The sequence below is a fragment of the Pseudophryne corroboree genome, chromosome 6 (assembly GCF_028390025.1).
Source record: "Pseudophryne corroboree isolate aPseCor3 chromosome 6, aPseCor3.hap2, whole genome shotgun sequence".
Classification (NCBI taxonomy): domain Eukaryota; kingdom Metazoa; phylum Chordata; class Amphibia; order Anura; family Myobatrachidae; genus Pseudophryne; species Pseudophryne corroboree.
This window is the reverse complement of record NC_086449.1, coordinates 263,258,205-263,280,488: the sequence shown is the minus strand read 5'-3', so window position 1 is coordinate 263,280,488 and position 22,284 is coordinate 263,258,205. Positions and strand designations below refer to the sequence as shown.

Below are 22,284 nucleotides of genomic sequence, written 5' to 3'. Positions count from 1 at the left end.
GTGAGCCCACTGCGCGCTGAAATTCTTGAGACGGCCCCCCACCGTGCCTGAGTCCGCTTGTAAGGCCCCAGCGTCATGCTGAAGACTTGGCAGAAGCGGGGGAGGGCTTCTGCTCCTGGGAAGAGGCTGCCTGGTGCAGTCTTTTTCCCCTTCCTCTGCCCCGGGGCAGAAATGAGTGGCCTTTTGCCTGCTTGCCCTTATGGGAACGAAAGGACTGAGTTTGAAAAGACGGTGTCTTTTTCTGCTGAGAGGTGACCTGGGGTAAAAAGGTGGATTTTCCAGCCGTTGCTGTGGCCACCAGGTCCGATAGACCGACCCCAAATAACTCCTCCCCTTTATACGGCAATACTTCCATATGTCGTTTGGAATCCGCATCACCTGACCACTGTCGCGTCCATAACGCTCTTCTGGCAGAAATGGACATCGCACTCACTCTAGATGCCAGGGTGCAAATATCCCTCTGTGCATCTCGCATATATAGTAATGCATCCTTTAAATGCTCTATAGTTAATAATATACTGTCCCTATCCAGGGTATCAATATTTTCAGTCAGGGAATCCGACCAAGCCACTCCAGCACTGCACATCCAGGCTGAGGCGATTGCTGGTCGCAGTATAACACCAGTATGTGTGTATATACCTTTTAGGATATTTTCCAGCCTTCTATCAGCTGGTTCCTTAAGGGCGGCCGTATCAGGAGACGGTAACGCCACTTGTTTTGATAAGCGTGTGAGCGCCTTATCTACCCTAGGGGGTGTTTCCCAACGCGCCCTAACCTCTGTCGGGAAAGGGTATAGTGCCAATAATTTATTAGAAATCAGCAGTTTTTTATCGGGGGAAAACCACGCTTTATCACACACCTCATTTAATTCATCTGATTCAGGAAAAACTACTGGTAGTTTTTTCACACCCCACATAATACCCTTTTTTGTGGTACTTGTAGTGTCAGAAATATTCAATGCCTCCTTCATTGCCGTGATCATGTAACGTGTGGCCCTACTGGACATTACGTTTGTCTCCTCACCGTCGACACTGGATTCAGTATCCGTGTCTGGGTCTGTGTCGACCATCTGAGGTAACGGGCGTTTTAGCGCCCCCGACGGTGTCTGAGACGCCTGAACAGGCACTAATTGATTTGCCGGCTGTCTCATGTCGTCAACAGTTTTTTGCAAAGTGCTGACACTGTCACGTAATTCTTTAAATACAACCATCCAGTCAGGTGTCGACTCCCTAGGGGGTGACATCACTAATACAGGCAATTGCTCTGCTTCCACATCATTTTCCTCCTCATACATGTCGACACAATCGTACCGACACCCAGCACACACACAGGGAATGCTCTGAAAGAGGACAGGACCCCACGAGCCCTTTGGGGAGACAGAGGGAGAGTTTGCCAGCACACACCAGAGCGCTATATATATACAGGGATAACCTTATGTAAGTGTTACTCCCTTTATAGCTGCTGTTTTATATTAGCTGCCAATAGTGCCCCCCCTCTCTTGTTTTACCCTGATTCTGTAGCAGGACTGCAGGGGAGAGTCTGGGAGCCTTCCTTCCAGCGGAACTGTGAGGGGAAAATGGCGCTTGTGTGCTGAGGAGATAGGCTCCGCCCCCTTCACGGCGGCCTTTTCTCCCGCTTTTTTTTAGGAAAACTGGCAGGGGTGAAATGCATCCATATAGCCCAGGAGCTATATGTGATGTATTTCTTTAGCCATATAAGGTTTAAACATGTTTTATTGCGTCTCAGGGCGCTCCCCCCCAGCGCCCTGCACCCTCAGTGACCGGAGTGTGAAGTGTGCTGAGAGCAATGGCGCACAGCTGCAGTGCTGTGCGCTACCTTATCTGAAGACAGGAACGTCTTCTGCCGCCGATTTCTCCGGACCTCTTCGCTCTTCTGGCTCTGTAAGGGGGCCGGCGGCGCGGCTCCGGGACCCATCCAGGCTGAACCTGTGATCGTCCCTCTGGAGCTAATGTCCAGTAGCCAAGAAGCCCAATCCACTCTGCACGCAGGTGAGTTCGCTTCTTCTCCCCTTAGTCCCACGATGCAGTGAGCCTGTTGCCAGCAGGACTCACTGAAAATAAAAAACCTATTTAAGACATGGAGCAGACGTGCCTCACCATGAGCTCCTGCTAATTTAGCCCTACAACGCTATTTAGTGGAGATTTCAGACTATAATTCTCCCCAGAGGACCTACATATTCCTGAGGTCAGAACCCTGCATAAAGAACCGGCGCCCGGAGACCGTTCCCGCTAGCCGCCGCCCGCGGCCTTCTCCTTCACCACAAGCCGGGGCCTCGAGTTTCGGGCCGGCTGGCCCCCGAGCTCCGGAAGCGGGACGCGCCGCACATAAGACCTGGAGAGCCTCCTCCTTCCCCCCTGTGCTTACCCGCGATCCTCCCTGCCTGCGGCTCCCCCGCTGACCACCACACGATCGAGGAAAAGCCGCTGCTGCACCCGGGAAGACAGTCCACCCAGGCAGACCATCCAGACCCTCCCGGCGCCGGCGGCCATCTTAACGTCAGGTGAGAGCCCAGACGGGCTGCGGCCTAGGGCAATCCACTCTGCTCGCCTCCCCACCCTACTCACTACTTTCCTGCACAGACACCTGGGTGCCCCGATATCCGGGACCCACACAACGGGAGCCAAACGTCACGGCCCCCCTGCCCGGCCGTCTACGCGGCCCTTGGCCTCCGGCCCCCCGCCCTCCTGGTGCTCTGATCCTCTCCCTCTGTGACATCTCGGCATAGGCCTCTGAAGCGAACACCGGCCCGCCGCACAGCTGCCGCTCCCCATTCCTACCCGCTTCTCCTGGCACCTGCGGTCCATTGGGCCTAAGTGAACGCCTGCCCGCTACCAGACGGGTCATATCCTAAGCCTACCAGAACCGCCTCACCTGAGCCAGCAATCCGCCAACTGACGGTACCCACGAAGTTAACCCAGGCGATACATATACCCCTGTGTCCCCTCCTGGATCACATAAACCTGTGAGGATATATTACCTACAATCCACCGTCCAAGAACTCCCCGTTGCAGCGGTACAACCTGACTCACCGATTTAGGAGCAAATCTCCTCACTCCGTCTCTACTCTATATTCACAACTGACGGCTTTAGGACCTAAATGCCCGACACCTCCAATCCCTTCGGAATGTAGGAGCTCTTGAAGTAGCCCACCGCCACTCATGTTTGCCTGAATAACACATATGTGACTTTATTGTGACTGAGTTCTCCTGTTTCTTTAACACCTGTTGTTCGGTCCCGGTCCAGATCTCCTCCCTCCCGTACCCCCCTCACTTGCCCCGGGCTAAAGAATGGCCCCTAAAAAAGCCAAGGATATAATCCCGCCCAAGATATCCTTTCCCACTCAGAAACCCCCCCAAATCTCCCCCCTACAAATCACCTCCTCTCCCCCCCCCGTATCAGACCATATGGGCTCTGGTGCCCTGTCCTCCGCCCTTTCAGGGTCAGGAGTAGATTGTGAATCAGACGCCCCTCTGACGGTGAGAGCCCTCTGTCAGATCCTATCCGCCTTTAAGTCGGAACTCTCTAAGGACCTTACTTCAGCGGTCCGGGAGGTCAAGACCGAACTGGTGGCACTGGGGGATCGCACAGACCACATAGAACGCAAGATGGAGGAATTGGTCGCCTCCCACAACGATCTGCTCGCATCCCATGATCGCCAACAGCAAGATCTGGATCAAGTCAAGTCCAAGATGGCAGATATGGAGGACAGATCACGACGGAACAACGTCAAGATCAGAGGCATCCCAGACTCAGTATCCAACTCTGAACTGGAGTCTTACGCTACAGCTTTATTCAAAAAACTCCTTCCAAATGCGGCAGCTTCAGAACTTTTGATCGACCGTATCCACAGACTGCCCAGACCACGCACCGTCTCATCCGACCTCCCTAAGGATACTCTCCTCCGGATCCACTTCTTCCCAATTAAGGAACGTATCATGAGGGCAGCCAGAGAATCCAAGAACTCCGACATCTTAGGAGGCCTCCAAATTTTTCAAGACTTTTCCGCAGTCACCATAGCAAAGAGACGGGCCTTCACTCCTATCACCCTTGCCCTAAGGTCACACGACATCCACTACCGCTGGGGTTTCCCAGTCAAACTGATAATCACCCACGAGGATTCGACCTATATCATCTCCTCCCTGGATGCGGGGGTGAAATTACTACTGGACTGGGACATTTCTATCCAGAAGCCGTCTACTTCGTCCCGTGCCTCTGCTGTCCGCCAAGACTGGGCGACCGATTAACTCACTGGACCGATACAACAGGTCTCCCCATCCTCCCCTAGCCGGCTTCTCCGGCTCGGGGAGAATGTAGACCCCCCTCCCTCCATTCATGGGAGGGAAAGGCATCTTATCTACCTAGGTTATCTACAATCTAATGCCATTATTTGCCTGTCTACATGTTTTCTTCTCTACCCTGCTAGATACAGGTTAACTCTCTCACCAAATATCTCGATGATGGTTACGATATGGGTCTAAGTTCTGATTTCTTCTACGTTCATGTTGATTACCTGTTTTGACCCCTGTCGTTTACATCCGCTGATTAGTGAGGATTATTACGTTTGTACGTGTGTTTATACCCTCGTTTTATAGTTGTTTTAGAGTGGCGGTGCAAGCCTTTCCGGCCCGCCTCCACCACTTTCTGCACTACTGCTAACCCCCGACCCTTTCTACCCACTCCCTGCAGTAGTCATGCAGGTCCAATATACCGGACCTTTTTTCTTTCTTGTTTTTCACCTCCTATTCCCCAGTTGGTGTCCCTCCCCTTGTCGTTCCCTCACTCCCCCCTGCTCCCTGAGCTCCAAACTTTACACATACCCCACATCATTGCTATATCTTGGTACCAGACATATGCCCTCCAAACAGATTCCCTATAGTCCCGAGCCTATCATTCCTTGTTTTCGGTCCCAATGTTGAACCTTATATCTCTTAACGTCAAGGGTCTGAACTCGCCTAACAAACGCAGACTGGCCCTATCATTTTTTCACCAACAGAGAGCGGACGTGGTGGCATTACAAGAAACCCACTTCTCCTCTAATAACCCTCCCCTCTTTAAGAATAATAACTTCCCCTTGGGATACTATGCTAACGGTCCGTTTAAAAGAAATGGAGTGGCTATCCTATTTAATAAAAATGTCTCCTTTACCCTGCACACCCAAATCTCAGATAAAAGCGGTAGATACCTCATCCTTACCGGCCTCCTGGACAATAAACCCGTCACACTAGTATCCCTATATGCGCCTAACTCCAACCAAATCACATTCCTACGTAAACTATTCCTCACCATACGCAACTCGACAAAGGGCTCCCTAGTGATTCTTGGGGACTTTAACCTAGTCCTAGACCCTAAACTGGATAAATCCCGCCATCTCTCCCAATCTACTCCTTCCGCTCTCTCAGGCCCTTCCTTGGCATTCCGTAATCTGCTCGCAGAATTCGACCTCTACGATATCTGGAGAGTCTCCAACCCCTCGGGAAGAGGCTACACATTTCACTCCCTGGTCCATAATACTTACTCCAGAATAGACCTGATCCTCTGTGACAAATGGTCCCTCCAGAGGACTGGGGAAGTAGATATTTTGCCAATTACCTGGTCGGATCACGCCCCAGTCCTCTGGAAATGGAAACTGCATGATCTTCACAACCCTCCCCACCAGTGGAGATTATACCCATATCTGCTGAATAACCCAGTATCAAGAAAAATTATCTCTGACTCTGTTGATTCTTATCTTGCCACTAACTCCCCTCAAGACACCTCCCCCATCAACCACTGGTGTGCCCTCAAGGCGGTTATCCGAGGAGCTGCCATCCAAGCCGGTGCTACACTTAAAAAACAGGCCCGACTAAAGCAAGCGAAACTAGAATCGGAATTACTAGCCCTCGAATCTCGAAATTTAGCCCAACCCTCTAAAACTCTTAAAAATGAAATTTCTACCATTCGAGGTCAACTCCAAAAACTTCTACTCGCCCGCACCCAAGTGGCCCTGAATAAATTACGCCACAAATTTTACCTCCTTGGCAATAAAGCTGGAAAAATGCTGGCCCGCAAATTACGAGCACAGCAAGCTAGGAACAGGATTAAATGTATACATTCCCCTTCCAAACAAAAAATACTGAACCCTAAAGACATAACTAACCAATTTGCTCAATACTATGCTAAACTTTATAATCTAGAGTCCGACCCCTCTACTCCTCAACCTACTCCCCTCTCTATTTCCTCTTTCCTAGATAATCTATCTTTCCCTGCACTCACCCACGAACAATTATCTACGCTTAATGCCCCTTGGTCAGAGGAGGAAGTCTCAGCAGCTATTAAATCCTCTCCTAGAAACAAAGCCCCCGGCCCAGACGGTTTTGTCTCTGACTTTTACTCTTCCTTCCATGACGTCCTCTCTTCCCTCATGACGGCCCTCTTTAATACATTTTCAGACCTTGGCTCACTTCCCGCTGAACTCCTAGAAGCCCGTATTGTCACTATCCCAAAACCCGGAAAGGACCCCGCCTTTGTCCATAACTACCGACCCATTGCATTACTAAATTGCGACATTAAACTATACGCCAAAATTATAGCGACACGAATTAACAACTATCTCCCACTATTGATACACCCGGACCAAACTGGCTTCGTACCAGGAAGACAGGCATCTGACAACACGCGGAGAGTTTTTAACTTAATAGACTCCTTAGCTGGAGATCAGGGCCTTCTCTTGCTGTCCTTGGATGCGGAGAAGGCCTTTGACAGATTGAATTGGAAATACATGCAGGAAGCTCTTCGCAGTTTTGGTTTCAGAGACCGTATCCTAACCTCTATTTTGGCGCTCTACAGCTCTCCTTCAGCCCGGGTGTTCAATGGTGGCTTCCTATCTGAACCTTTCGGTATCACCAACGGCACTAGACAGGGTTGCCCCCTTTCCCCTCTAATATTTGTCCTTTCAATCGAACCCCTTGCAATTTCAATACGCGATAACCCACACATCCCGGCTCTACAGATGGGAGCATCCTTCCACAAACTGAGCCTATTTGCTGACGACGTTCTCCTCTTCATCTCCAACCCCTCTACAACCCTACCCCTCATCCACTCTACCCTAGACGTCTATAGCCTAGCATCTTATTATAAACTTAACACGACCAAGACGGACGCCCTCCCCTTCAATCTAACCCAGTCCCTTCCAACACTTCAAACCTCTTACCCTTATAACTGGAGGAAATCCACTTTAAAATATCTCGGTATCCACATCCCTGTCTCCTCTACTGATCTTTTTACTGCCAACCTCTCTCCCCTAGTTGAGACGCTGGACATCCTTACAAAATCCTGGGCAGCCTATGAGGTCTCCTGGCTAGGACGTATGGCAGCATTTAAAATGTCCCTGCTCCCCAAGTTAATGTATCTATTCCGCACAATCCCATACCCTTTCCCAAAAAAGACACTCCAAGCCTGCACCAATGTCATGTCCCGGTACATCTGGGCCTCAAAACCCCCCCTACTGGCCCTATCTAGAATGGTTTTGCCGAGAGAATTTGGTGGATTCAATCTTCCCAACATTTCCCTGTACCACGAAGCCTCTCTCTTGGCCTCCACTAAGCATTACTTCAAGATCCACCCTCAATTGAATTGGGTGGAGCTAGAACAAGCGCGAGCAAAATCAATCCCCTTAGCCGACCTTTTCCGTATCCCTAAACCGCTCCGTCCTATCTCGACAAATCTCCTTCCATCCACTCAAGCTACACTTCGTTCTTGGGACAAACTGTCCATCTCCTTCCCCTCCCTTATCTCCAATATTCCGCAGATCTCCATTTCCACATTAGCACTGATGATTCCTCACCTTAACTTATCCAAATGGAAACAGGCAGGCATCCTTCTACTAGCTGACCTACTAGATGGATTAGTTTTGTCTTCCTTCTCAGATCTTAGGTCACGTTTTACTTTACCAGCCTCAGAGTACTTTCACTATATGCAAATCGCCCATTGGTGGAGATCAATTCCCCCTTCCTACTTAACCCTACACGCGACCTCATCCACACTCTTCTCTCGCCTCGCCCTAACTACAACTAAAGGGGACATCACATACTGGTACAAACTTCTCATAACCCCTTCTCTCTCCAAAACCAATGCGCACATGAAATGGGAACAAGACCTAGGTAAGACCCTGACCCCAAACGACTGGCGACTTACTTTCCTATCCTCGTATTCCATGTCCAAATGTTTAAACCACACGGAAATGCAAATAAAACTAATTAATAGAATGTACCTGACCCCTGACCGTCTTCATAAATTCTGGCCTTCCCAAAGTAATAAATGTTGGAGACAGTGCGGCTCGATAGGCCACATCTTCCATATCTTCTGGAAATGCCCTGTAATCGCCAGCTACTGGTCAGAAATATTCGACTTGATAAATAAGGTCCTTTCCATCAATATTACACCTGACCCGATTATTGCATTGTTCCATATATTCCCTCCCTCAGTTCCTCCTCCTGCCAGATACGTTCTAGGTCACATCTTAATAGCCGCTCGGGCCAATCTGGCTCAGCTGTGGAAACAGTCATCACCCCCCACCCTGCTTAAGGCGATCCAGAAGATAAACCATCACTTCCTCATGGAAACAGAATTTAACCCCCCAACCACTAATCCACCCCCCCACAAATCCAGTTGGTCCCCATGGCTCCTCTTCGTGTCCTCGAAAGAAGGCTCTCACTACTTTCATAAGTCATCTACAGATACCCTCTCCCCCTGTAGCTCAACGGAACATCCTAACCCCTCCTAGAGACAACTACGCTAACCCCATTCCCGCTCTCTCGAAGGTTTCGGGGCATTTTCCTCTTTTCTAAATGCTAAAGGATTCCAAGGACTTCAATGTTATTTTGTGTTGCTGAATATGTCGATTATGTACATGTTGTCCCCCACATGCTCATTGCTGTTGAACTACCCTCTTTCCTAAGTCTGGACGCTCCCCCCCCCCTCTCCCCCCTTTCCACCCTCTCTTCCCCTTCCCCCCCCCCCTACCCAATAAGCTCCTCTCATACCCCATCAGTGCAATGTATTGTGTTATATTCCCCTCTGTTTTTGTTTTGTACCCCATAAATGTGATATTTCTTTTCCTGCACAATAAATACTATTGATGTAAAAAACCTATTTAAACTTTTACTTCTAAGCAGCTCAGGAGAGCCACCTAGCATGCACCCTTCTCGTTCGGGCACAAAAATCTAACTGAGGCTTGGAGGAGGGTCATAGGGGGAGGAGCCAGTGCACACCAGCTAGTCTAAAGCTTTTACTTTTTGTGCCCAGTCTCCTGCGGAGCCGCTATTCCCCATGGTCCTTACGGAAGTCCCAGCATCCACTAGGACGTCAGAGAAATAGTGTTAAAAAATTAATAAGTGAAAAGTGTTAATAGAATGTAAAGGTATGCCACACTAAGGCCATCCAGCTCAGCCAGTCCAGAGGCACCACACCTCACACCTCCATTACCCCAATCTGGGTCTAAGATTAACCAGCAAGGAGCCACATGATAATGGCTCCTTACTACAATATGTCTAAGCTAAGAGCTACCTACCTTGGAGCAACCCCATAATGCTCCATGTGGCATGTCAGGGCCTGCACCTTCTCTTAATGCAGGAACCTCTCTGCCTCTCCCGGATGGAGATCGTGTCTGCTGAGGAAATCTGCTTCCCAGTTGTCCACTCCCAATAGGAAGACTGCTGACAGGGCGCTCACGTGTTGTTCCGCCCAGCGAAGGATTCTTGTGGCCTCCGCCATTGCCGCTCTGCTCCTTGTTCCGCCTTGACGGTTTATATGTGCCACCGCTGTGATGTTGTCTGACTGTACCAGGACAGGTCGACCCTGAAGAAGGCTTCTTGCTTGCAGCAGGCCGTTGTAAATGGCTCTTAACTCGAGAACATTTATGTGGAGACAAGCTTCCTGGAGCGACCATTTCCCCTGGAAGTTCCTTCCTTGGGTGCCTGCGCCCCAGCCCAGGAGACTTGCATCTGTTGTCAGAAGTACCCAATCCTGGATACCGAACCGGCGTCCTCCTAGGAGGTGAGGACTTTGTAGACACCACAGGAGAGAAATTCTGGCTCTGGGAGATAGACTTATCTTCCGGTGCATGTGCAGGTGAGACCCGGACCATTTGCTCAGCAAGTCCCACTGAAACACCCGGGCATGAAACCTGCCAAATGGAATGGCTTCGTACGCCGCAACCATTTTCCCCAGAACCCGAGTACAGTGATGGATCGACACACTCGTCGGCCTCAGAAGTTCCCTAACCATCGTCTGCAGTTCCAGAGCTTTTTCTTCTGGAAGAAATACTTTCTGTAAATCCGTGTCCAGAATCATGCCCAGAAAAGGGAGCCGAGTGGTCGGAATCAACTGAGATTTTGGCAAATTGAGTACCCAACCGTGCTGTCGCAGAACCGACAGTGACAAATTTACACTTCTCAGCAACCGTTCCTTGGACCTCGCCTTTATCAGGAGATCGTCCAAGTACGGGATAATTGTAACCCCTTGTTTGCGAAGGAGAACCATCATTTCCGCCATGACTTTGGTAAAAACCCCGGAGCCGTGGAAAGCCCAAACGGCAACGTCTGAAATTGGTAATGAGAATCCTGTATCGCAAACCTGAGGAAGGCCTGATGTGAAGGACATATCGGGACATGTAAGTAGGCATCCTTTATATCGACTGACGCCATAAAATCCCCCCCTTCCAGGCTGGCAATTACCGCTTGAAGAGATTCCACCTTGAACTTGAAAACTTTCAAGTATGGATTGAGGGATTTTAGATTTAGAATTGGTCTGACCGAACCGTCCGGTTTCAGCACAACAAAGAGGCTTGAGTAGAACCCCTCCCCCCGTTGGGACGAGGGAACGGGAACAATGACCCTCTGTAGACACAGTTTTTGTATCGCTGCCAGCACCACCTCCCTGTCCGGAAGAGCTACTGGTAACGCCGAAATGAAGAACCGGTGAGGGGGTATCTCCTGAAACTCCAGCTTGTATCCCTGAGACACAATCTCTAGGACCCAGATTCTGATTGAATCCAGACCTGACTGAATATTTGTAGAGGGACCCCCACCGGTCCGGACTCCCCCAGGGAAGCCCCAGCGTCATGCGGTGGACTTGGTAGAAGCAGGGGAGGACTTTTGGTCCTGGGCGCCTGACACTGCAGGTGGTTCCCTTCCCCTTCCTCTACCTTTTGAAGCGAGGAAGGACGAACCTTTTCCACGCCCGTATTTATTGTGACGAAAGGACTGCATCTGCTGATGTGGTGCCTTTTTCTGTTGTGTGGGAACATAAGGAAGAAAAGAGGACTTACCCGCAGTCGCGGTTAAGACCAGGTCAGCCAAGCCGTCCCCAAACAAGACAGTACCTTTGAAGGGTAACGCTTCCACAGCCCTCTTGGAGTCGGCATCAGCATTCCATTGATGGATCCACAACGCCTTCCTGACTGATATCGACATCCCTCGCCGCATCCTTCAGGTAATCTGCAGCGTCCTTGATATAACCAAGAGTCAAAAGAACATTATCTTTATCAAGGGTATCCATATCATTAGCTAAATTCTCAGCCCATTTAGCAATAGCACTACTCACCCATACCGACGCCACAGCAGGTCTGAGCAATGCACCCGAATTAGCGAAAATGAACTTCAGAGACGTCTCCAGCTTGCGATCCGTCGAATCTTTGAGAGCTGCCGTGTCAGGAGACGGAAGCGCCACTTTCTTAGACAAGCGAGATAGAGCTTTGTCAACATTTGGAGATGCCTCCCATTTTTCCCTGTCATCAGAGGGGAACGGATATGCCATGTAAATCCTCTTGGGAATCTGCCACCTCTTATCCGGCGACTCCCAAGCCTTTTCACAAAGAGTATTCATTTCATGAGAGGGGGGAAACTCCACCTCAGGTTTTTTCCTGTACCGCAGGTTCATCAGAAATGTGTAAAACATGTTTTATAGCCACAATCATGTACTGAATACTCTTAACTAATCGTGGATGTAAAGCAGCCTCAGTGAAATCGACCTCGGAATCAGAGTCCATGTCGGTATCCGTATCTACCACTTGAGTAAATGGCCGCTTTTGCGACCCAGATGGGGTCTGTACCTGAGGCAAAGCCTCTTCCATGGACTTTTTCCACACCTGTGTCTGTGACTCAGACTTATCCAACCTCTTTGATAAAGAAGCTACATTCGAATTTATCGTACTGAGCAATGCGAGTAAATCAGGTGTTGGCTGCGTCGACAGTCCCAAATCTAGCCCCGCATCCGCTCCCCCAATAACCTCCTGTGGTGAATAACATTCAGCCTCAGACATGCCGACACGTAGTACCGACACACAGATACACACAGAACGTCCCAGCTAGGTGACAGACCCACAATGAAGCCCAGATAGAGGACACAGAGGGAGTATGCCAGCTCACACCCCAGCGCCCATATATCCCGACAAAAGATATATGTACCCAGCGCTGCTTAATTTATAATGATAAGAAGCACCACACTGCGGCCCCCCCCCTTCTGAATATCTCCCCGTTACTTGTGAGAGGAATGTGGAGATCCCGGCAGCGTCTCCTTCAGCCGCGTGTTGAAGGAGAAGATGGCGCCTGTGAGCCGCGGAACGAAGCTCCGCCCCCTTCCCGGCGCGCTTCGGCCCGCCAAATTTAAAAATGAAAAAGATGCCGGCGGGGGTTTATGAAACGGTGCCGAGGCATCGAAAGCCTTCTGCCGGTCCCCGACCTCAGTAACATGCTGCCCAGGGCGCCCCCTCCCAGCGCCCTGCACCCTGTAACTACCGTTGGTGATGTGTGTGGGAGCATGGAGCACAGCGTTACCGCTGTGCTGTACCTTCCGTTACTGAAGTCTTCTGCCGTCCTGAAGTCTTCTGATCTTCTCATACTCACCCGACTTCTTTCTTCGGGCTTCTGTGAGGGGGTGACGGCGTGGCTCCGGGAACAAGCAGCTAGGCGCACCAAGTGATCGAACCCTCTGGAGCTAATGGTGTCCAGTAGCCGAGAAGCAGAGCCCTTAACTAAGAAGTAGGTCTGACTTCTCTCCCCTCACTCCCACGCTGCAGGGAGCCTGTAGCCAGCAGGTCTCCCTGAAAATAAAAACAAAAAGTATTTTCCAGAGAAACTCAGGAGAGCTCCCCTGTGAGTGTCCAGTCAGTCCTGGGCACAAAGTCTAACTGAGGTCTGGAGGAGGGGCATAGAGGGAGGAGCCAGTTCACACCCAGATTAAGTCTTTTCAGTGTGCCCAAGCTCCTGGGGATCCCGTCTATACCCCCATGGTCCTTTTGGAGTCCCCAGCATCCTCTAGGACGTAAGAGAAAATTATATATTATATGGTTAAAACCTAAAATGTTTCAATAATGCTCAAAATGTATATTTATCCAGAGATAATAAAGTTGTTGCTAGTGTGTGTATATATATATATATATATATATATATATATATATATATATATAATATTAGTACCTTATTGACTTTTTGGCTGATCAATAATGAGACTCTGTAATATGGTGATAATACAAATTTCTGTACTATAATGTCATTATCATACCCGGCTTATTAGCGGGTTTTTGGTTAATTAATATATGTGTGTGTCCATGTCTGTAATTGTAACCCTTCATGTTATTTTTCTTTTAACTAATTAACAATAAAAGTTACATTTTAATATTAATAGAGAATTTTTGGACATAATTAATAGGCTCTGGACAAACTTACTAGGAATGACCCCAAAATACAGTCTTTTTTTCTTTTTTGATATTTACTATAAAATCATGTAATAAAGATATTGCACCCCCGCGCTCCTATGGATCTCACACGAGTCTGGTATAATGTTTCATTATCTATTCTATATAGCGCAGTGCGGGAACTGCAGCAGCATTCACCTCCTTGCTGTTCTTCCGTGGCGGCATCACTGTTGGGCCTGGGCCTGTTGCAGCCCGGGACAGTGCGGTCACACAGTTGGAAAACGTGCGGCAAATGGAACGGGTGAGCATGGGTCCAGCACCGGGCCAAGTGCCGTAGTCAACGGAGGGTACCGCCTCACAGCCGCCTGTGCATCGTGGGAAAGTCCCCGGCCCGGCCCCGTGCTAGGCCCGAGTTACGTCTGCTATTGCTGCACTACTTCACCCTCTCATTCTTACAGGTCTCGCAGCAGCAGCAGCAGCAGCAGGAGGAGACGTGGGTAATAGGCGAATTATTAGCTCTATAGTTTTAAAATTCACAATACTACTCACGGAGCATTTATGAACCTCTTTACAGTGACTTCATTATAGACTTATGGATAGATACTTTTAATGTTGAAGAGCTGCAAGAGGTAATAATGATTATCAGGAATTTGGGATTGTGAATATATCTTTAAAACACCCAGGAATGTGTATAATAAAAGTAGGGAAGTAACATATCGGTCTCCCAGGAAGTGGTATAAATGATACCCCTTTCACAACGCATAAATAACGCGGTATCAACCTGGCATATTGCCGGGTCGATACGGGTCAGAGTGCGGTGTGAAAGGGGCATAGCCGAAATCGCGGGTCACCTGAGCCGGCAATTTTAACCCGGGACTAAAGCAATGTTACACCCGGGTTGAATACCGGGTCAGTGGCTGCGTAAACGGGCTCCCGGTTCAATGCGTCCCGGGACCCGTTTACTACAGCAGGGAGAGGCGGCGCGGAGATGATCTCATCTCCCAGCGCCGCCTCCAACCCCGCCGGCAGCTCCGCCCCCCGCTGCTATGGCAACCCGCCCGGCATATTGCTGGGTCGGGGAAGCCCGTAGCAGCGGCCAATGCCGGATCCCACCCGGGGAAGGACCCGTTTCCAATTCCCGGGTGGGATCCGGCATTGGCAGTGTGAAAGGGGTATTAGTGACCAGATCAAACCCACCAATGCCTTGACAAAGACCCATACCGGGTAGAAACGCGTCAACGGCAGTAGGTGGATTTGGTCACTTTTACGAAGATGGAGACGCTTATATTGAAGAGTGCTGGAGCTGGAGGATCGGCAGCACGAAAGTAGTGCTCGGGATAGCGGACCAGGTGACGGCCAGCGGTAAAGGAGCTCCTTGCCAAGCTCCGGGTAATAGATTTTTTCTGGTGGAGAGAGATTACCGTGTTTGCAATAGGCGTCCAGGGAGTCCACTGAGCTAATTCCCCGTTTATCGTCATCTAAAGCCGAACCATAATAACGCTGCACTCCGTGCCGATTATGCAACTTTCATGCTTTTTTGAATTGTGATAGGTAACCTGCTACTTTAGTAATAGTTATTCCTAGCCCTACTATAGTAGGAATTCATTGTGTGCTAGTGGGGGATGTACTGGTATGTTATTCACATCTATAGCTTACCTTTTGTTGTGGGTGGGGTTTCAGAGGGTGGGTGCTGTTAGCAATCAAGGCTGTATCAATGGGGGTCATTCTGACCCGTTCGCTCGCTGCTTTTTGTCGCAGCAGAGCGAACGGGTCCCTACTGCGCATGCGCCGGCGCCGCAGTGTGCCGGCGCATGCCAAACGTCCGTAGGCCGTAGCAGGGATACGATCTCCTCTGCCTGATTGACAAGCAGAGGCGATCGCTGGGCGGGAGGGGGCGGTTTTGTGGGACCGGTCCTACCAACGCAGGCGTGGCCGGACCGAATGGGGGTCGGGCCGCAGCGGTTGCGTGACGTCACACGCAGCCGCTGCGGGCCGGGGAGCGATGAGTAGTTCCCGGTCAGCACGCTAAAGCTGCGCAGGCCGGGAGCTACTCTTGAAGTGCAAAGGCATCGCCACTGTGCGATGCCTTTGCACTTCAGCGGGGGGGGCAAGCACTGACATGCAGGGTGGACTAGCCCTGTGCTGGGTGTCCCCCCGCATGTCAGTGTGAATGATCGTAGCTGTGCTAAATTTAGCACAGCTACGATCAACTCGGAATAACCCCCAATGTGTGCAGTTATATTTAATCAGTACATATTTGGCTGAAAGCCTCTGGCTGCACAGCATCTTAGCTGTAAAGTATGTTAGTGTTAGGTATGAAGATATGACTTTTGGAGATAATCGGAGATAAACAGGAGAGGAACAGAGGGACAGCAGACTATCTTCCCCACCTGCAATCAACAGCCTACAGAGAGTAACCTAATCCAGTACCACCAACGCCTGCAGTCTGGACACTGACCTCCCTGCCTGATTAAGTAATAGCCATACTGCTCTCACACATTGCTTTCTGCACCTCATTTATACTCTCTACAACCACTGTGTAACATTCTCAGCCTTTCCGTTCCTTCCATTATTTACCAAAAAAACGGTTTTCACTGTCTCTGCTTTTACTACACACCCCTTCTCATTGTTCTTTCTATATTACACCCACTCCATTCTATATTTTCTCATACGTCCCAGAGGATGCTGGGGTTCACTTCAGTACCATGGGGGGTATAGACGGTTCCGCAGGAGCCATGAGCACTTTAAGACTTTTTCAGAGTGTGAACTGGCTCCTCCCTCTATGCCCCTCCTCCAGACCTCAGTTTAGAAAATGTGCTCAGGCAGACTGGTCGCACTCTAGTGGAGCTCTACTGAGTTTCACTAAAAGACTTTATGTTGGGGGGTTTTTTTTCAGGGAGGCTGCTGGCAATAGTCTCCCTGCTTCGTGGGACTTAGGGGGAAGAAGCAGGAACCAACTTCCTAAGGAGTTTCATGGCTCTGCTTCTGCTGACAGGACACCATTAGCTCCTGAAGGGTACTGAACACTAGCTGCGGCTATGCGCTCACTCCACAGCATGCCGTCACTCCCCTAACAGAGCCAGAAGTCAGAAGACTGGTGAGTAGTATTACCGGAGGTCTGCAGAGAGGGCTCTCCGGTCATCGTGACGGCTCAAGGTACCGCGCAGCGAGCGGGAACGCTGCACGAACATGCTATCCATTACACAGTGCACAGCAGGGCGCGGGGGCGGGGCGCCCTGGTCAGCATGAAACCTACTCTCACTGGCAAAAGGTGGCATATGATGCTCTGGCACAGTCCTACACCCCCGCCAGTATAAATATCTACTTCAATAGCTGAGGAAAAACGTGCCATTGCAGGGGGTGGGGCTTCTTCCTCAGGCAGCCAGCACACTGCTCAGCGCCATTTTCTTCCAGCAAAAAGCAGGGGAAGAAACGCTGATCCTCCTCTCAACTTCTGATTTTAGTATCAGGGTGCAAAAATGGGGGGAAAGTGTGTATTGTGGTACTATAACCTATTATTGGCAATATATATAAAGCGGAAAGTCTCTGTGTACAAAGTACACGACAAAGGGATTTTTTCTTTAGGCGCTGAGTTGTGGACTGGCAATTCCTTTCTGTGTCCCTCTGACAGATTTTACTGTGGGTTTGTCCCCTATAAGCCCCGGAGTGTCTGTGTTGTGATTGTGAACGTGTGTGACATGTCTGAAGCAGGGAGCTCTTCCCCTGTGGGAAGCCATTTTAGGGACACAGAGTTGTAATGTGGTGGCGCTGCCGTCACACCAAGAGCCTGACTGGGTGAAAGATTTACGCGATAGTGTGAATCATATCAGTAAGAGATTGGATAAGTCTGCGTCTCATGCAGAAACTGAAAATAATCTGTTGAAGATGTGATTTTTAATAGTTCTGCCTTTTATCCACAGGGGACCCCTCTGGGTCACATAAACATTTGCACAGGCAAACTGATACCGACACGGACTCTGATTCCTGTGTCGACACTAGTGATTCCAGGGGAATAGATCCAAAGTTAGCGAAAAACATTCAAAACATGTTTGTTGCTATAAAGGAGGTGTTAGAAGTTATGGAGCTCCCTCCTTTACCACAGGAGAAGGCTTACTTTAGTAAAGAAGTAATGTAACTTTCCCTCCACATCATGAGCTGAACAGTCTCTTTGAGGGAGTCTGGTTTAACCCGAAAAGAAATTTCAGATTCCCAAAAGAATTCAGGCAGCTTACCCTTTTCCCTGCAGAGGACAGAAAAAGGTGGGAGTCACCCCCCATTTTAGACAGTGCCCTGTCATGTTTAAAGAAAAAGGTGTTTCTCCCTGCGCCTGAGACTTGCCCTTTCCACCTCCTTTGGACTTTCTAAATGGTCCTCCACCCTTACTCACAATCTTGGCCACTCCCTCGACCTTGTCTTCACCCACCGATGTGATCTCTCTGATTTCTCTAACTCTTCCTTCCCTCTCTCTGACCACCATCTGCTTTCTTTCACCCTCTCATCTTCCCCTCTCCGCTCCACGCCCAGATCCACGATCACCAGACGCAATATCAGGTCTCTCAACCCCGCTATCCTGTCCTCCCTCGAAACCTTCCTCTCCTCTTTCCACTATAACTTGTCCCAACCAGGCAGCCTCCTTCTATAACCCTTACCTTACCGCTGCTTTCGACTCTGTGGCCCCCCTCTCCTCTGTCCCCTTCCGCTGCTCCAAACCCCAACCCTGGCACACCAAACTTACACGATTCCTACAAAAATGTTCATGCTGCGCAGAACGCTCCTGGAGGAGATCCCACTCTCTGGCGGACTTCCTCCATTTCAAGTTTATCCTCTCCTCCTATAGCTTTGCTCTTTCTCTCGCCAAGCAATCCTTTTTCCAAGCACTCATCTCTTCTCAGTCCTCCAGTCCACGCCAACTCTTTGAAACTTTCAACACTCTCCTTCGCCCCCTCCTCCTTCCCTCCCCTCCTCCCTCACTGCCACTGACTTTGCCTCCTTCTTCTCCAAAATTGAGGATATTCAAAATTACATCTCCTGTCACCCCTCTCCTGCTCCCACCATTCCTCCCATCCATCTATCCCACCCTGTCCTGCATCCGTCCCATTTCAGACAAGGAAGTCCACTCCCTCATCTTATCCTCCACCCCCCCCCCTAAACCTGCCCCTTGGACCCCCTCCCTTCTTCTCCGCTCCCTCCCCCCCCACCCCCCACTGCCTGCTCCCACCTTGCTCACCTCTTTAACCTATCGCTCTCTACTGGCATCTTTCCGTCACCATTCAAACATGCTCTGGTGTCCCCTATTCTCAAAAAAACCAACCTCGACCCTTCATCCCTCACTAGCTACCGCCCCATCTCTCTTCTCCCTTTCGCCTCCAAACTACTTGAACGACTGGTCTACAGCCGTCTCACAAGCTACCTCTCTGACCACTCCATCCTTGATCCACTACAATCTGGCTTTCACCCACTCCACTCCACCGAGACTGCCCTGGTGAAAGTCTCCAATGACCTGCTTTCGGCCAAATCCAAGGGCCACCTCTCTTTGCTCATCCTTCTGGACCTCTCTGCTGCCTTTGACACTGTGGATCACCCTCTCCTCCTCCGCACACTCCAAAACGTTGGCCTCTCTAGCACCGTCCTTGACTGGTTTACCTCATACCTCACTAACCGCTCCTTCTCTGTGTCTGCCTCCGGAACCACCTCACACCCTTCCATCCTTCCTGTTGGTGTCCCTCAGGGTTCTGTCCTAGGCCCCCTTCTGTTCTCCCTGTACACCTCTTCCTTGGGTGCGCTTGTTAACTCCTTTGGCCTTCAATACCACCTCTATGCTGATGACACACTACTCTACCTCTCCTCTCCTGATCTGTCCCCCTCTGTCCTCTCTCAGGTCTCCAGCTGCCTCTCTGAGCGCTCTCTGAAGCTGAACATGGACAAAACTGAACTCATTATCTTTCCCCCTGCCAGAGCAACACCCCCTACAAATTTCTCTATCACTGTTGACAACACTATCATCTCCCCTGTTCCCCAACTCCGCTGCCTGGGCATCACTCTTGACTCCTTCCTCTCCTTTGCACCCTATATCCAAGGTCTGGCGCAATCTTGTTGTTTCCAGCTACGCAACCATTGCTCGCATCAGGCCATTTCTCTCCCAGAGTGCAACTAAACTTATCATCCACTCACTGGTCATCTCACGACTCGACTACTGCAATGTTCTCCTCACTGGCCTCACTTGCTCCCACTTCGCTCCCCTCCAATCTGTCCTCAACTCCGCAGCTAGGCTCATCTTCCTCTCCCGCCACTCCCCTTCGACAAAATCTACACTGGCTCCCATTCCCCTACAGAATCCTCTTCAAACTCCTCACCCTCACATACAAGGCCATCTCTAATTCCACTGCACCCTACATCTCCAACCTCCTCTCCCTTCATACTCCCTCCCGCCCTCTACGGTCGGCTGTCCTCTGCCTTGGTCACTGCTTCACATGCACGAGTTCAGGATTTTGCCCGTGCTGCAGTTCCCTTCAGTGGAACGCGCTCCCCCGCTCCATTAGACTCTCCCCGACCTTGCAAAGCTTCAAACGGGCACTGAAAACCCACCTATTTTTCTCTGACGTCCTAGTGGATGCTGGGGACTCCGTAAGGACCATGGGGAATAGCGGCTCCGCAGGAGACTGGGCACAAAAGTAAAAGCTTTAGGACTACCTGGTGTGCACTGGCTCCTCCCCCTATGACCCTCCTCCAAGCCTCAGTTAGATTTTTGTGCCCGAACGAGAAGGGTGCACACTAGGTGGCTCTCCTGAGCTGCTTAGTGAAAAAGTTTAAGTATAGGTTTTTTATTTTCAGTGAGTCCTGCTGGCAACAGGTTCACTGCACTGAGGGACTAAGGGGAGAAGAAGCGAACTCACCTGCGTGCAGAGTGGATTGGACTTCTTAGGCTACTGGACATTAGCTCCAGAGGGACGATCACAGGCCCAGCCATGGATGGGTCCCAGAGCCGCGCCGCCGGCCCCCTTACAGAGCCAGAAGACAGAAGAGGTCCGGGAAATCGGCGGCAGAAGACGTCCTGTCTTCAATAAGGTAGCGCACAGCACCGCAGCTGTGCGCCATTGCTCTCAGCACACTTCACACTCCGGTCACTGAGGGTGCAGGGCGCTGGGGGGGGGCGCCCTGAGACGCAATAAAAACACCTTAGATGGCGAAAAATACATCACATATAGCTCCTGGGCTATATGGATGCATTTAACCCCTGCCAGAATACACAGAAAAACGGGAGATAAGGCCGCCGAGAAGGGGGCGGAGCCTATCTCCTCAGCACACTGGCGCCATTTTCCCTCACAGCTCCGTTGGAGGGAAGCTCCCTGGCTCTCCCCTGCAGTCACTACACTACAGAAAGGGTTAAAAAAAGAGAGGGGGGCACTAATTAGGCGCAGTATAAACAATACAGCAGCTATAAGGGGAAAAACACTTATATAAGGTTATCCCTGTATATATATAGCGCTCTGGTGTGTGCTGGCAAACTCTCCCTCTGTCTCCCCAAAGGGCTAGTGTGGTCCTGTCCTCTATCAGAGCATTCCCTGTGTGTGTGCTGTGTGTCGGTACGTTTGTGTCGACATGTATGAGGAGAAAAATGATGTGGAGACGGAGCAGATTGCCTGTAATAGTGATGTCACCCCCTAGGGGGTCGACACCTGAGTGGATGAACTGTTGGAAGGAATTATGTGACAGTGTCAGCTCTGTATAAAAGACAGTGGTTGACATGAGACAGCCGGCTATTCAGCTTGTGCCTGTCCAGACGTCTCATAGGCCGTCAGGGGCTCTAAAGCGCCCGTTACCTCAGATGGCAGATATAGACGCCGACACGGATACTGACTCCAGTGTCGACGGTGAAGAGACAAATGTGACTTCCAGTAGGGCCACACGTTACATGATTGAGGCAACGAAAAATGTTTTACACATTTCTGATAATACGAGTACCACCAAAAAGGGGTATTATGTTCGGTGAGGAAAAACTACCTGTAGTTTTCCTGAATCTGAGAAATTAAATGAGGTGTGTGATGATGCGTGGGTTTCCCCCGATAACAACTGATAATTTCTAAAATGTTATTGGCATTATATCCTTTCCCGCCAGAGGTTAGGGTGCGTTGGGAAACACCCCCTAGGGTGGATAAAGCGCTCACACGCTTGTAAGAACAAGGGCTCTACCCTCTCCTGAGATGGCCGCCCTTAAGGATCCTGCTGATAGAAAGCAGGAGGGTATCCTAAAATGTATTTACACACATACTGGTGTTATACTGCGACCAGCAATCGCCTCAGCCTGGATGTGCAGTGCTGGGTTGGCGTGGTCGGATTCCCTGACTGAAAATATTGATACCCTAAATAGGGACAGTATATTATTGACTATAGAGCATTTAAAAGATGCATTTCTATATATGCGTGATGCACAGCGGAATATTTGCCGACTGGCATCAAGTCTAAGTGCGTTGTCCATTTCTGCCAGTAGAGGGTTATGGACACGACAGTGGTCAGGTGATGCGGATTCCAAACGGCATTTGGAAGTATTGCCTTATTAAGGGGAGGAGTTATTTGGGGTCGGTCTTTCAGAC

General features: G+C 50.2%; 1 protein-coding gene across 1 annotated transcript in view; it reads right to left on the bottom strand.

The window, feature by feature from the left end:
• C6H15orf40 (chromosome 6 C15orf40 homolog) overlaps nucleotides 1-14,173 on the bottom strand; it is a 71,421-nt gene extending 57,248 nt beyond the window's left edge. The window contains exon 1 of the mRNA XM_063925970.1: nucleotides 13,892-14,173. Coding sequence (XP_063782040.1) covers nucleotides 13,892-14,002 — 111 coding nt within the window. The 5' untranslated portion in view covers nucleotides 14,003-14,173. The remainder of the gene's footprint in view (nucleotides 1-13,891) is intronic.
• Nucleotides 14,174-22,284: the final 8,111 nt, after the last annotated feature.